The sequence below is a fragment of the Aethalodelphis obliquidens genome, unplaced genomic scaffold (assembly GCF_003676395.1).
Source record: "Aethalodelphis obliquidens isolate GAN/ISIS:26980383/991018 unplaced genomic scaffold, ASM367639v1 scaffold47, whole genome shotgun sequence".
Taxonomy (NCBI): Eukaryota; Metazoa; Chordata; class Mammalia; order Artiodactyla; family Delphinidae; genus Aethalodelphis; species Aethalodelphis obliquidens.
This window is the reverse complement of record NW_020837991.1, coordinates 12,856,363-12,872,760: the sequence shown is the minus strand read 5'-3', so window position 1 is coordinate 12,872,760 and position 16,398 is coordinate 12,856,363. Positions and strand designations below refer to the sequence as shown.

At 37.8% G+C, this 16,398-nt stretch overlaps 1 protein-coding gene across 12 annotated transcripts in view; it reads left to right on the top strand.

Annotated features, from left to right (window-relative positions):
- Positions 1 to 16,398, top strand: part of DPP10 (dipeptidyl peptidase like 10) — a 1,275,593-nt gene that overhangs the window by 1,162,275 nt on the left and 96,920 nt on the right. For all 12 annotated transcript variants that reach the window (XM_027082608.1, XM_027082602.1, XM_027082610.1 and 9 more), the window contains 2 exons: positions 2,243 to 2,397; positions 10,319 to 10,416. In XM_027082608.1, coding sequence (XP_026938409.1) covers positions 2,243 to 2,397; positions 10,319 to 10,416 — 253 coding nt within the window. The remainder of the gene's footprint in view (positions 1 to 2,242; positions 2,398 to 10,318; positions 10,417 to 16,398) is intronic.

Sequence of the window (16,398 nt, the reverse complement as noted above, 5' to 3'; positions counted from 1 at the left end):
CCAGTTCCTTATAAACCACTTCTATCTTATAGTGGAATATAGCTGTATGTGTTTAGTTTTATGGTCAGTGAATCAGATAAGATGGACAGTTTGGGTTGCATAGTCACTTGGTATCCCATGGTCAGGCTAATTATTTCTACCATAGCTCAGTAGAGAGCTGCTTTTGAATTGGGGAATATTTATCGGCACAGGAGAAAATGGCCTTTCCCTAAAGCTTGTAATGCCTGTGCTCTGATTGTCATACGGTGATTGCCAGAAGCTTCACACAACATCTCTGTTTGGGAAGGACACTTGGATTACCATCGTATCTGCTGGGTCACAGGGTGAAGATGGTAGGAAAGATTGGACCATGGCCTTGGTCTGCTGCACAGCCCTCTCCTGCTCAGGTTCTTCCCAGAACGGGCAGTTTTAGAGGTTACCTGGGAATAAAACAGGTCAGCACATGTGAAGGTAGTTTATGGTGTTCTTCAAAATCCAGAGTACAGGCCCTCTTTACTTTTAAATAAATATAATCCCAACAAATTTCCTCACTTTTTAATAGATATCCCAGTGTATCCCAGGCTACTACATCTCTAACCTTTTCCCTAGGGATGCAGCCTCTTAAAATTTACAGGAATTACTCTTTCACTCTGCCTTTATGCAGAGAAGGTCTAGCTCCCTTGTATAGAGGTTGCTTCAGTCAGCAAGAAGACTTGTGGAAATTTTGAGGTTCAAAATCTTCAGCCGACATTCCACCATAAAATGTGTTATTTATGAGACTGGTCCAGAAAGCAGTAAGTGTACTGCACACATCTACCCAAGCATCCTTAGCCTATTTGTCAGGCTCCCAATACTTCTCTCCCAATATTGCTGTCTTAGCTTTAAAACACAAGTGAAGTTGAGACCCTAATCTGTGTTGCACCTCTGCAACACTTTCTATGTTCTCTCAGACCTCAGCCACATCTGCTCTTCAACTACAGAAGAGAGGGACCCCAAAGTTGCCATGGTGACCTTTTGTGTTTTCCTAATTTAGTTGTCGTGATTTCAATTTCTGTTTATTCCTATGTAATCCCTCTGAGGTGTCATAAGAACTTCACTTATAATCTTTATCGTTGTCATTTTTGTAGCAACTGAGTGTCACCATCACTTGTCCTCCAAACGCTTTTCCTCTCTAGCTGCATTTTATTCTATGTCATCACCAGTGACAACTGATTATTCATTGATTCCATCCCTTGCTATGGATTATCTATGCTCCCAATTCCCCCCAAAAAAGTTATTATTACATCAAAGGTCTCCAACCTAATCCCAAAATCTAATTTTGAAGGTGTCTTTTCTGAGTCTACTGCTGGTATTATGTTAGGGTCTTAAAAGGAAAAGAGTTAGCATATTCAATAATTTGAAAACTCTTTATTTACAAAAAGATAATTTACAGAGGTGAAGGTATAGGGGATCCATAAATGACAGAACTATAATCTAGGCTAGTAGCAGCCAGGCGATGTGCACCCCTATGATGATAGAAGTGAGCCATTATCAGATACAAAAGGAGAAGATTGTGTAGATGAGGCTGCATTGATAGGAGTAGTGAGATCATTTAAATCACTCAGCAAGCCTCAGGTGACATTTCAGGACAGAGCCAAGGGAATACATACTCTGACTTTACTCTCCTTCTTCTAATCTCTTGCCACAGTACCACAGTGGCCATGCTCTAGACAGCATGGGAGCCCTTTTGATATAGTTCATACAGGTTAATTTCCTGGGCCAGAAATCAGGTGTAGAAAAGTGGATAGTGGATCGGGGGTCACGTGAAAGATATCCAGTATATTTTTTAAAATTTTATTTCCTTAGAGCTTAGAATAGTTTAATGAATCTAGTAGGTATTCCACTTGTTTGATAATGAGAGGATGGAAATATGACTGAATGCAGGTATGAATGAATAACGACACGAATATGGTTTTATGCCATGTTTCAGTCTTCAATTACTGTTCTCATTCTTTATACTCTGATAGTGCTTTCATCTCCTCTGTTCACATTGTTGACAATCCATGAAATCCTGACTTCCCTGCTTTCTTCTTTCCTTTCTTTGCATCTCCTTTTCTTGGGATCAAAAGGGTAGCTCAGAAATACAGAATTCTTCATGAAGTTGATAAAATCCACCACACTGTATAGAAAAGATTTATGTCCAATGAAGATTTCAAGGACAGATGTTTGTGGGTCACTGAACCCACATCTACAGTTGTTTTCAAATAACACTCGTTTATTCTAGAGGAACTTCTGCATTCTCACATCGCCCACTGGTGGTCACCAGATGGAGAAAGGCTTGCCTTCCTGATGATAAATGATTCCTTGGTGCCTAACATGGTTATCCCCCGGTTTACTGGAGCTTTGTACCCCAAAGGAAAGAAGTATCCATATCCTAAGGTAAGTAAAGTGGAAGCGCTGTTTGTCCCCCCTCTCTGTGTGCCAGTGACTTGATTGATAGTATTCTCAGTTCATGAACAAGTTGTCTTTGGAGAATAAAATAAGCCCCCTTACCAGTCGACAGAGTCATCGTTTTGAGAGCTTGCAGTGGTCTGTGCGCAGTGCTTGTGTATGAACAGCTAAAGATGACTCAAGGGTGCAGGAACTTTTGCTGTATTTCTTTCACTTTGATGCTCTCATTCTTTATCCCTCACCTTCTTAGTTGAAAAGAGGGTGAGAAAACATAAGAAGCAGCATTGATCCCAGGGCAAAAGTTTCTCCAAGGTATATTCTGTGAGTTGTTAATAGCTATTATACAGGAGCAAAAAGTGTCACAGTCAAATAAGTTGGGAATTCTCAGTTTAAAAAAAAAAAAATCTAGTTTTTTTTCAGATGATTTCTTAGAGCACTTAATATACTGCTTGCTAATGTGTATTATAAATCTCCTAAAAAAGTAGACTGAGCATAAAGAATCCCTAGTAAGGAATAGACTAAGCATAAATAATCTCAATAAAAAATAGACTAGGGCTTCCCTGGTGGCGCAGTGGTTGAGAGTCCGCCTGCCGATGCAGGGGACACGCGTTCGTGCCCTGGTCTGGGAAGATCCCACATGCCGCGGAGCGGCTGGGCCCATGAGCTGTGGCCGCTGAGCCTGCGCGTCCAGAGCCTGTGCTCTGCAACGGGAGAGGCCACAACAGTGAGAGGCCCGCGTACCGCAAAAAATAAATAAATAAATAAATAAATAAAGACTAAACATAAAGAATCACCAATAAAGAATAGACTAACCATAGAGAATTTATTAGTATTAATATTAGCACCAGTATTATTTTGGCAGAACATACTTTATCAAATGCTGGGGTAGAACCATAGCCAGGCCTAGCTGGAATAGATGGAATTGTTTTATTGAGTGAAGCGAATATGGAAACCCTGCCCAGATAGCAAAACTATTTTTAAGTGTTGAGTGAGGCCTCTGAAAGCAGGCTGTGGAACCATCTGGAGGGTATTGGTTTTTCTCTTATATGTCATCGTTAATTATCTAAGGTCTCTTGCTTTAAAGTTTATTTTCCCCATGTTTACAAAACAAAAAAAAGTGAGCCCCCCTGCAAGCATTAATCATGTAAGGATGTCTTATAGAAAACTTTTAAAATTCAAGTTTATACGTTTTAGCTCTTAATGAGGTAAGAGAAGGCTGCTGATTTCATTTAGAAGTCTTTATTAAGCCATTTCTTTAGTGAGTTGTACCTTGTGTTTCCAAAGTACAATAGGTTTTATACCTTTAAGTTTGTGCAGTACCTTAACTGGGCAGAGTACTGGAAAAATTATCCATCACGTGTATTTTTCTACTCCTGCAATGAAGGCATGGTCGGGGGGGATGACTTTCCTCATTTTCCTATCATCTACAAGACTCAAGTTATCCAAGGTGGGGACAGGAGGAAGGAAAGTAGTGAATATGGAGAGTCAGGGCTGCGAAGCCTGTTTCCTCAGGGGGATCCTGTGCTATCTTTCTCCCCATCCTATCTTCCTTCCAATAGGTTGTAGTAACAGAGTGACTGATTGACAGCTACGGAAGACAGCAGGTTTGAGAGGAATAAGATTCCATGATTTTGAAATATTATTTTTAGGGTCTTCTCTGGACATAGATCTGAAAGCACGTATACTCAGTGCTCTTCAGGAAAAAAATGGCAATTTGACCTAACAACAGAATAATTATATTTCCCAAGACATTTGCATGGTACTCCAAGAAAAGTACTTATGTCTTCTCCAACTGTAGATTTAGCCCCGTTTTATGTGTGACAGTTTGTGCGGGTACAACATACCTGTACCAGTTATTCTTTCCAGAGGAAAAATTAAAAGATTTTTGAAATATATTCTCACCCCATTTGATTTACTTATAGTAATGAAATTTCACCTGACAATGTAAATACAAAACGAAGAATGGGTCCATACTGTGAAAAGCACATGTCAATGGGCAAGACAGTCACTCAGAGCTGTTCAGTGTGTGCATTGCACAAAGGGAATAAAACCAACCCCAGGGAAGGGACCACTTTCTGTAATTCATTTTCCAAGAGGAGTGGGGATGTTAGGATTCACACAGAAGAGCCATATGCAATAGCTGCACCTTCGAGTTGCCTTCTCGGCTACAGACCCTTGGTGCTTGAACTTGGACACTCCTAGGCCTTATAATTTTATCAAGACTGAGGCAAACGAATGGACATACAGAAACATCTGAGAAAATCTAAATAAGTCATCAGAAAGTCAGAAGATACTGGGTTGACAAACCTAGACAATTTGTTTTTATTTAATAAGTTATTTAATTAATTAATATTTCTTAATAGTAAAGCTAGGCATAAAATAATAATAATGTTTGTTTACTAAATGGGTAAATCCTGTGTGCTAATAATATGCTCTATATTTTCAGGGAGACTTTTCACGTTTTTTCTTCATTCGGCCGTCTTCACAAGTGCCTCTGTTTTACAATTGGGCCAACTAAGCTTCTAAAAGGCTAAGTCCTTTTATAAAAGTCACAGTTATTTAGAGAACAGAGAAATAACTCAAGTTTATTGATTCTGTCTCTCTCTCTCTTTTTGTCTAAAACTACCAGAGGTTAACTTGTATCTCAGAAGATTTGCTGGAATCAAAATATCTCCTTGTCAGGTTAACGAATAGATGTGGAGCTCTCTTTGCTCCATTAACTGCAAATGACTCTGTATGAGTAAAATTCTTAGCCTGTATATTTAATAAATGATGTATCTAATGCATGATGTATGTAATACATAATGAAGGTCCTGAGTGTGTATTAATGACTACCATTGAGGAGTATTAAAAATAAAGACAAATATTATAGTGACCAAAGAGAAAGAATCCCAAGTCCTCACGTGGCTGTCAGTAGAAATATCTGCCCAGGTGCTTAAGACAACAGGACTCAAAGAAACTAGGTCTGGGTTTTCATCCTTGTTCTCAGAATAAATTTCAGAATAATTTTCGGTCTATTACTTGAATTTTCAGTCTCATTATTTTCTACTCTGGTTTAAAAAAAAATGTTTGTTAGTTTTTCCACTAACAAATGTGTTATTTTGATTTGTTCTTACTTATGCAATAAACTTCCAAAAAGTGGTGCTTTAGACATCGAAGTAATGCATAGAGTTCACACTAAATTGTGCTTCAAATTAAACTAGATTAAAACGAGTGCAGCAAATACCCAATGTGGTCAGGTTTACTAATGAAATACTTACACTAAACAAATATATTTGTATTTTGCTTAATTCAGCATAATTCAGAATTTATAAATACCCTATCATTAGCAATTCAGCACAAAAAAGATGCACAGTTCTATCTCAGCAACTCAGGTTAATCTTCTTAATTAAAACATTATCTCATTTAATGACAGTTTGGTTGCCAGTAAAATAAGGTTAAGTATTATTGAGGCTTGTGTTTCAGAATCATAGAGGAAGGATTCTATGGGTTTGCAGTCTTTGTAGCAAATTAGACTGTTAAAAAGCGAATAGATGAACTCCTCTAATTTGCAAACTATTGAAACAATTCAAATATTAAAGGGTACAAATGAACTTGCAATGTGCACTTAATTTCAAAACTCCAAGGAAAGAAATCAAATTGAGATTATAGAATGCTAGAGAGCTGAATTTTGGAAAGAGCTTAATGTTTGGTTTTTTGTCTAAAACTGACCATAGGTGTACACAACTTTTTTTTTTAGATGTTTTCATTTCTTTACTTTCTTTCAGTTCCAGTAATTTCATACAAATTCAGAGGGAGATAACAGACTTGCATTGCCTTTGAACCAAACGGATGTTAAGTGGTTATGTTTTCATTTATCAATGATCCTCTTGTTTAATGATGGCTCCAAACTTTTCTGTTATTTGAATCTGAAAGTATTTTAAGTTCATATAATAAATTAGTTGGCATTTTTCATAAATGCTTTGCTATAGTAATGGCTTTCTAACTTTATCTTGTACTTCAATCATGGACTTTTAGACTCATGGTGTGTACACAACTTCTAATTTGTTTTCATGTGAAAACTAATTGGGATACCAGTGATCCTGTATAGTCCTATAGACCTGAAAAAAACTGCCTTAATATGTGGTAATAACTGTGTATATCTTTGACAAAGTATGTCATGAAATAAGGCATCACTGATAAGAATTCATAAAAATTGATCAAATTTAATTTAATTTCTCTTTTTCTTTAATCAGTTTTTTGTTTGTTTGTTTAGGATTTTTGGGTTTTTTTTTTTTTGTGGTACGCGGGCTTCTCACTGCTGTGACCTCTCCCGCCGCGGAGCACAGGCTCCGGACGCGCAGGCTCAGCGGCCATGGCTCACGGGCCCAGCCGCTCCGCGGCATGTGGGATCCTCGCGGACCAGGGCACGAACCCGTGTCCCCGACATGGCAGGTGGACCCTCAACCACTGTGCCACCAGGGAAGCCCTAATCAGTTTTTTGAAAGATAAAAAATATGAACACAGTTTTTCACTCACTAGAAAAATCAGTGTCTGACCATTATTTTTAATTCATGAGTTAATTATGTAATTAAGTGTATAGTACTTTTTGGCACTTTTGAAAATCATCTTTTTTGTTAGTCCATATAACAAAAGTATGAGATGGTTTTTTCCACTGAAAGGAAATGTACTTTGGCTCAAAACTTCTGACTGTGACGTATTCTCAGAGAAATGTCTCATTTTTGAGAATCAAATAAAATAATACTTGAGGATCTTTAACATCCTGTCCATGGTCCATATCCAATAAATAACAGTCAAACTTGAACCCAGATTTCTCTGATTCGTAGATTAAACTGAACCAGTTCTCAAAATGTTGCCCTTTTACCAGCAATGTCAGCCTCATCTGGGAAATTATTAGAAATGTGAATTCTCATGTCCCATCTAGACATTAAAGATGCCGGAGGTAGGCTTCAGCGGTCAGTGGTTTAATTAGCTTTCCAGGCCCTCTGGATGATTTTCATGCAAGTTCACCTTTAATAACTGCTGAGCAGTAGTATATATCTATATATAGATGTATGCACATATATCAGTGTTTTAGCAACATTTGCATACTAATTATAATCATCTGGAAATCCTCTTACAACACAGATTTTTAGGTCCACACCCAAAGATTCTGATTCTGGGTCTGAATATAGGTCCGTCCGTTTGGGGCCCGTGAATTTGTGTTTCTATGGTTCTAATTGATGCTGCTGGTTTAAAAAAAGCACTTTGAATGACACTGCTATATACTCTGCCCCAGCTCTAAATTTTAACATACCTGATCAAGCTAGAGAAATGGTTAGACTCAAAAAATACAGAGAAAGACCAATACTTTCAGGGAGAAACATGGCAATGGAATTAAAACAAAAGTGATGTGAAAGGGACCTCCTAAATGAGGTAGAAGGCTAAATTGCCCAAGACAGATGAACCCAAGCACTGGAGGGTTTTAGAGCAATAAAAAGCTTTACAAAGTTTGACACCTGAGCCTTCTCTGTGAGGCAGGCTCATAGCTTATCTTCCAGGAAGCCCTTTATCATATGAACCATTTTCATAATCTCTCTTTATAGTCACTGCATTTCTAAAATGAAAGCCTTTCTGGACCCCTTTCTTTGGATCAAACTTCTGATGTGTGTGATATGCTCCCACAGACGTGCTAGTCATTTTTTAAATGAAGACTTTATTTTTTAAGAGCAGTTTAAGATTCATAGCAAACTTGAGGGGACGGAAGATATTTGTGCCATATACCCCCAGCTCCCACTTAGCACCCCCCATCAGAGTTGTGTGTTTGATATAATTGATGAAGCTCCATTGACACATCATAATCACCCAAAGTACAGAGTTTACATTACAGTTCCATCTTGTTGTTATGCATTATGGTTTTGGACATATGTGTAATGAAAAATACAGAGTGTTTTTCACTGCTCTACAAATCCTGTTACTTCGTCTATTCATCCCTCCCCTCCATGTTCGTTATTTTTAATAACTTAACAAAACATTCTTGAGGAGCTATTACTGATTATTGGTGGAATGCATTATGTTGCTTCTCTCCTGATTTAACTCTGGGTTTTGTCAGTACCAATTCCTTGAACATGAATCTTTCTTTTTCTTTTTTTTTTTTTTTTGCGGTACGCGGGCCTCTCACTGTTGTGGCCTCTCCCGTTGCGGAGCACAGGCTCCGGACGCGCAGGCTCAGCGGCCATGGCTCACTGGCCCAGCCGCTCCGCGGCATGTGGGATCTTCCCGGACCGGGGCACGAACCCGTGTCCCTTGCATCATCAGGCGGACTCTCAACCACTGCGCCACCAGGGAAGCCCTGAATCTTTCTTTAAATCACTTTTATCATTCCCTTTAGATTTTTGTCAGGTCTTTTACTTCAACTCGCTTTTAATTTCCTTGTCCTTCTCTGTATATCTCACATGGTCTTCTCTTCACAAAGCAGCTACACCACAATGATACTGGTGTATTGTTTAGAAACACATTGAGCCACAAGTAGCCAATTGATTCTGTTAATTATTTATTCACATAAACATTCTTTCATTCGTTCATCCTACCTGCTTGAGATATATTGGCATAAGTTCCCATTTCTGCTCGCTAAGAGTTTGCAGTGTATTTAGAAAAACTTTGAAGGCCTAGGAATGAATGGAAGCAAATCTAGAGCAGTTAAGAGCATCCTGGGGTTAAATACTAGCTCCCTCAGTTATTGGGTGTTTCACCCTGCACAATTTGCTAAGCTCCTCCATTTTCATCTGGAAAATGGTTATAAATAAGTCTTAGGACTGTAGTAGGAACATAGAATACGATAATTCATGTGCTGCTTTAACACATAGTCGGAGCCAGAAACACACGAACTGCTATACAGACTAGTTATTATTTCATAAATTTTGATTTAATAAACTCAAATTACATTTTCTTACCACTGTCTTTCTAGTCTTCATGCCAGGTACATAGTGAGGGCATTCTGCTCCATGGTCCACATCCCAAGGGACATTTATACCTCATTTAGTATTCATTATAATTTAAAAGAAAACCTATGATGATTAATGCATGGAAGAAATTAGGTATTGTGGAATTTTAAACATGTGGCACTGGGATAGGGTAGGTTTTCTTTTTCTTTCTTCTTCTTTTTTTTTTTTTTTTTAATTAGCCAAGCTTTCTTCCCTTTGCTTTTCATATCCTATAGTGTAAGCAGCTGCTTTATCTACTAGTTGTTTTGTAAAGCCAGCCCTTCTGGTGTCATTCTAGGGGAAGAACACAGAGCATTGCCTAATGAGTAAAGTCATCATGATTTTCTGTCACCTTTAATTGTCTGACTAAAGTGCTAGAGAAGCAGCAATCTACAAAAACAATTGAGAGCAATCATGTTGTTGCATTTAAAATCATTTCTACTTTAGAGAAGTTAAACTTTTTTCCCCATTCTAACACAAAATTGTAAAAGAATCAAAATGCATTTTCTTTTCTCTTTCTGACTTACTCATATATATGGAATGTAAAAAAAAAATTGGTACTGATGAACAAGTGGCAGGGCAGGAATAAAGCCATAGACAGAGAATGGACTTGAGGACATGGTGTCAGGGGTTGGGGAGGGAAGCTGGGGCAAAGTGAGAGTAGCATCGACATATATACACTACCAAATGTAGAATAGATAGCTAGTGGGAAGCAGCAGCATGGCACAGTGAGATTAGCTAGAGGGGTGGGATAAGAGGTTTATGCAAGAGGGAGGGGATGGGGGATATATGTATGCATATGGCTGATTCAATTTGTTGTACAGCAGAAACTAACACAGTATTGTGAAGCAATTATTCTCCAATAAAGCTCTATTAAAAATGCATTTTCTTTCTTTCTCAATATATTCTAATAATGTATTTGCATTGCAACTTTCATTTTCTCAAAGGCAGGTCAAGTGAACCCAACAATCAAATTATATGTTGTAAACCTATATGGACCAACTCATACTTTGGAACTCATGCCACCTGATAACTTTAAATCAAGGTATGTAATTTCAATTTCACTTTTACCAGAAGATAGATCTCTCAACTCCAATTATCATTTTGTTGCAATTTAGAGAGAGATGTGATCAACTCAACAAATTCACTTGAAAATAAAACTGAGGTTGTGTCCATTAGTGCAGGAATGAACTCATTGTGGATCTCTTGTTGTTCCCAGGAAGCATTTAGAGTTTTGAGGTCATTACCAGCACCACAAAATGACTAAATATACTGATACCAAGAATTAGCTCTTTGGCAGGAGATGTGACAGAGAGATGGGAACAAAGGATAATTTTCCATTGAATTTTCTTCCTGAAAATAGTCACTCAATGTTTTTAAATGGTCCTCTTTCAAAGAGTATAATCTTCCTAAAATGTGTGTAATTTTCCAACCTTTTCCCTGTAACTTGCCAATGATTCCCTAGCTTTGTTTTCCACGCAGAGAAATTTAATGAGATTTTGTTTTGAAATATCCTACATAAGAATCCTGCTTATTTAAGTCTGAGTGGGGAGAAAAGAAACACATTTTATGGGTCAAAAACATAATTTTAATATTAGCAAAATTTCCAATATTTGAACAACTAATCAAATGACCATGTGGATTGTGAAATCCAGAGTGGTCTCAGACTTCAAAGGTGATTCTTTCAAATATTTTAATCCTGTGGAAATTTACAGCAGTCCTGGAGATGGAATAGGCAGCTGATTTAGGAAAATAGTTTTATACTGTATTGAATGGTATAAGGCTAAGCTTAGAGTTTGTTTTGATGACATCAAAAATAATCACAGGGTGACTGATTCAAGTAGAAATTCCATTCAGTGTTCCATTGACATATTTGGGAAAATTTCATCATATTTGGGATTTTCACAGATAGTGCAGCCTTTAGCATGTAGAAATTTTTCCTACTTGAAAAGTTATTAAAAATATTTGGAATGCTTACACTGGAAAGACCCCCATTATTATCTAATATAAACTGTTCCTATTATTGGTGGAAAAGATGGGGCCCAAAGAATAAGTATGCTACAGATTAGTTGGTAGTAGAGGTAGAAAGTGAAGTAAAGCCTGTTTCAAGTTATAGAGCATTTCATCTAGGTTGTGATGAAAGATCTTACAGAGTCATTAAAACTGACATATAGAATACAGTACAGTTGACTAAATCAGATGAAACTTCTACTTCTGAGCTTGGTTTACCAGCCATGAAAGATTTGGACACAAATGAAGCAATTATGAAAATTATTAATATTTTATGTGATCCTTAAGGCTTATCTTTTTCTCTGGTTTGTTCAGTGCTCTGAATTAACAATCAAGAACACTAACCTGGAGTGTTTGAGTCACATCTCTACTACCACTTTATTGTGTGACCCTGGATAAGTCACTGTACCTCTCTCTAAACCTGAATACCCTAATCTTAAAATAATAATTTCTCATTTTTATCAGTTTTTTAAATCTTTCAAATGGAAGTCAATTTTATAATATCCAGGTTTCTTTCTAATAGAAGGTAGCGATTCCTGACCTTGATGCTGTTACCTAAGAGTCTTTCTAATGAGTTCACCAGCTAGGACATAGCAGTGTCATCAGATACAAAGCTTTGTAAAGACAGAATCAATTGTCATTATTAGAGTATTAGTTAAGCATATATCTGTTTAATATTTGAGGTACAATGTGATCAAATTAGTCACCCATTGCGAAAAGATATCACATATCTTTAGATGTTGGAAATCCAGTACATAGAATGGTATTCTAGATCCCTCTAAGAATGAGGAAGAATGCTGTGAAGAAAAAGTTCTTAACTGTAATTCAGGTATGTTGGTTTATCAATGAACTTGGTCTACATTTGGGAGAGTCATGTAATACCTTATCTGCACAATGTATGTAACATGTTTCTTTTTCTGCCTCGTAGTTATGTAAGTGCCAGTTGTGGCATGTGAAACCACAATTGGCACTTTTGGCACTTCTGGTGCACCGAAGTGTATGATTTACTCCTTTAGTTGGAAAACTCAAGACCAAAATTTACTTCAGAATGTTTTTTTCAATATTCCCCAGGAATATTCAGTTTTTATGTTTCCTTACTCATTTGTTCCTGGTGAAGGCTTTAGTCCAATTTCCTATCATCTGCATTTAACCTCTCTGAGCACCGGTATTACTTTGATGGGCCTACAAACACACAGACATGAACAAAATAGAGCTATCCATGGTGCAAATCAAAGAATGCTGCATTTATCTGCACATCAAATGGAAATTAAACTCATACTTTTCCTTGATTTTGTTTTAGGATTATCAATATCTATAATATTTAACACTTAGTACTTTAGCCATATGGAAATTTGCTAGAAAACTATTGTGCCCTCCCTAGTTAGATAGACATTTGAGATCTAAAAGAGCATAACATTTTCCATAATTTACTGGTCAGGGTCCTGGAAATTAAAAACGCTCAAGAGGGGTAATTGAAGTGCAGTTAATTAAGGGACTATTAACAAAGATATGCACGGGATTAAAAGGACACTCACAAGGGACAGGAAAGCAACACAGAGTCTGCAATAGCAGAAATCCTTTACTGCCCCAGGACTGAAGGAGCAAGGGGCAGACTCACTTAGGAAGCCTGAAGAGGCTTGTAGCTGAAGAACAGAATGGACCAACAGGACCTGTCCACAGGTAGAACAATTAAGTCATTGCCAAACCGGGCCCTAATAGGGAGTGGGTCCTGGGAATAAACACCCTGAACTCTCTCTAAAGCTTTGAGTTCCTCCAGAAGTCTCTCTTGGGCTAGGGAGCCTTGTTGTAGTGTCCAGCCTCTGGAGACCTTGGGGGTGAGTGCTAAGGGGCAAATTCGAGAATAGATTTGATAAATGGGGAATATTCAACAGACATGATTTAAGGATATATTTGCCTGAAAATTTATCATTCTTATTACTTTGGGGATGTGTTGGAGATGTCCAGAAGAACACACAATAATTTGACGCCATGTGAAAAGTGTTCTGTCTCTGTTTCTAGTTCTGTTTCTGTCCCTGTCTCTTTCTCTCTGTCTTTGTGTGTGTGTGGCGTGTGTCTTTCAATCTCTCTGTCTCTCTTTCTCCGCACACGCGCACACACACACATGCACACACACACACACGCATCTATGGTTTACCTAAGTAATACTTGTACTTTTCCTGAAAACCTGCTATATTTTTCTCAAGTGCATTGTAGATTATGTAACGAATCATGTTTCAGCTGTTTGCATCAGTGTATTTTGGACATGGAGTTTACCCCTGGTGACACCTGGGTATCTCCTGTAACTTATTTTCCTTTATCTGTCTTCCTAATTTTATTTACCACAGTATTCTTAAATCATTCTAAGCTAACACAAATTCTTTTTATTTTTTGAAAATGTTAGCTCTATAAATATACAAATTAATAGTTTGTTGGTACCAGTATTAGTAGCAATTTTCCCATATTTATTAGTGACAGTATTCCCATAGGTATTGCAAGCCTATGTACCTTTATTGGAGAATTTTGGTATGAACTTAAAAATACATAGTTAACTTTTAGAGGAAATATTTTTAGAATAATGAATCATGCAGATTTAGAGATTTGCCACATTGTTTTGGAGAAGTGGTTATCTCCTGTGTTCATTCATCTCCAGGCTGAAGAATAAAGACAGTGGTTTGTCTTTAGGTTCTCCTCACTCACTGTCTTTGACATTCTACTTACCAGAAATCTTTCTTTAGTCATCCACCCTTTGTGACACATTGTTCTCAGCCTGTTTCATTGATATGACACTGTCATATTGCCCCTGTCATTCTGGGCTTGAATTGCCATGGTTTTTCTTCCTATTTAATTGAAGTATGTCTAGTCTGTGTCTCTTATTCTGCCAGTGAATGTCTATACCTTCCAATAAAATCTAATTAATAAATTTATCTGTGTTGATGGAAGTGACCCTTCTTACAAGTAAAGCATGGATATTAACAGAGGTCTTTGGAGGGCACTAGCTATGAGTTGGTCATGAATGTCATCACAATACACTTGTGTGCAGAGATCTTGGGTTATCTGGAAGAGAGTGAGCTCAGAGTAACCATATGTGCACAAAGACTGTTGTGAACAAAGAGTAGTGATTGGACAGGAAGCCAGTGAACACACAGGTGTGACTGCTAATATACCTGTCTGCTGGTGATGCTGGTGCCTCCGTTCCGCATACCCTTGTGAACAATGAGATCTCTTGTGCCAGACCACCCAGCTAATAGAAAGTCTTTCTTGACTTGAGTGCAATCCCTCTAGCCCGCTTGTCTATGTCTCTGTGGCTCAAGAGGACCGGATCCTCGAGGACTTCCTGGGTAATCCAGAGCCATGGAGACTAGGAACAAGCAGGAAAGCCAGTTATAAGGAAGGGACACTTTCACTGGCCACTGGTCATGGGACACCAGATCTAATGTGTTCATGAGATGGAGTTCCAGGAGGACAGCCACATCTGCAGCAGGCAGGCCAAGGAGTGTGGCATTTTCAGGTAAGGGTGCTTCCTTATTTCCTCATTCAGAGGAACCCTGAATACTTACAAGCAAACTGAACAAGTCATTATAAATCATAAGGAGATGTGCACCTAGGACCTTGGAACAAAGAAAGAATACAGGATGGAATTTAATTAGTAAATATCTTTCCTCCCTTCTTACGTGCCAAGTTCTACTTATTTTTCATTTTGGATATTTCCAGCACTTTATTATGGAAATCTTAATGGTTGGAAATCACCCCAATGGACTTTACAAGTTCTATTTTGGGGAGAACGCTCATCCTTATGAATATATGTACTAAGATATCTCACATAAGACTAAATTTTGCTTATGAATATTAGTTTAGGTACAAACACACAAAATCATATTATTTAATCAAAGAGAAATGTAAGTGGTATGACTATAAATAATTTTTGTTTGTTTTTCTTTTTTGAAATTTTGAACTTTATTTTATTTATTTATTTATACAGCAGGTTCTTATTAGTCATCCATTTTATACACATCGGTGTATACATGTCAATCCCAATCTCCCAATTCATCACACCACCACCACCACCACCCTGCCACTTTCCCCCCTTGGTGTCCATACATTTGTTCTCTACATCTGTGTCTCTATTTCTGCCCTGCAAACTGGTTCATCTGTACCATTTTTCTAGGTTCCACATACTCGTGTTAGCATAGGGTATTTGTTTTTCTCTTTCTGACTTACTTCACTTTGTATGACAGTCTCTAGATCCATCCACGTCTCTACAAATGACCCAATTTCGTTCCTTTGTATGGCTGAGTAATATTCCATTGTATATATGTACCACATCTTCTTTATCCATTCGTCTGTCGATGAGCATCTAGGTTGCTACCATGACCTGGCTATTGCAAGTAGTGCTGCAATGAATGTTGGGGTGCATGTGTCTTTTTGAATTACGTTTTTCTCTAGGTATGCCCAGTACTGGGGTTGCTGGGTCATATGGTAATTCTATTTTTAGTTTTTTAAGGAACCTCCATACTGTTCTCCATAGTGGCTGTATCAATTTACATTCCCACCAAGAGTGCAAGAGGGTTCCCTGTTCTCCAGACCCTCTCCAGCATTTGTTGTTTGTAGACTTTTCTGAGATGCCTATTCTAACTGGTGTGAGGTGATACCTCATTGTGCTTTTGATTTGCATTTCTCTGATAATTAGTGATGTTGAGCAACTTTTCATGTGCCTCTTGGCCATCTGTATGTCTTCTTTGGAGAAATGTCTATTTAGGTCTTCTGCCCATTTTTGAATTGGATTCTTTCTTTTTTTAATATTGAGCTGCATGAGCTGTTTATATATTTTGGAGATTAATCCTTTGTCCGTTGATATGTCTACAAATACTTTCTCCCAATCTGAGGGTTGTCTTTTCGTCTTGTTTATGGTTTCCTTTGCTGTGCAAAAGCTTTTAAGTTTTATTAGGTCCCATTTGTTTATTTTTGTCTTTATTTTCATTATTCTAGGAGGTGGATCAAAAAAGATCTTGCTGTGGTT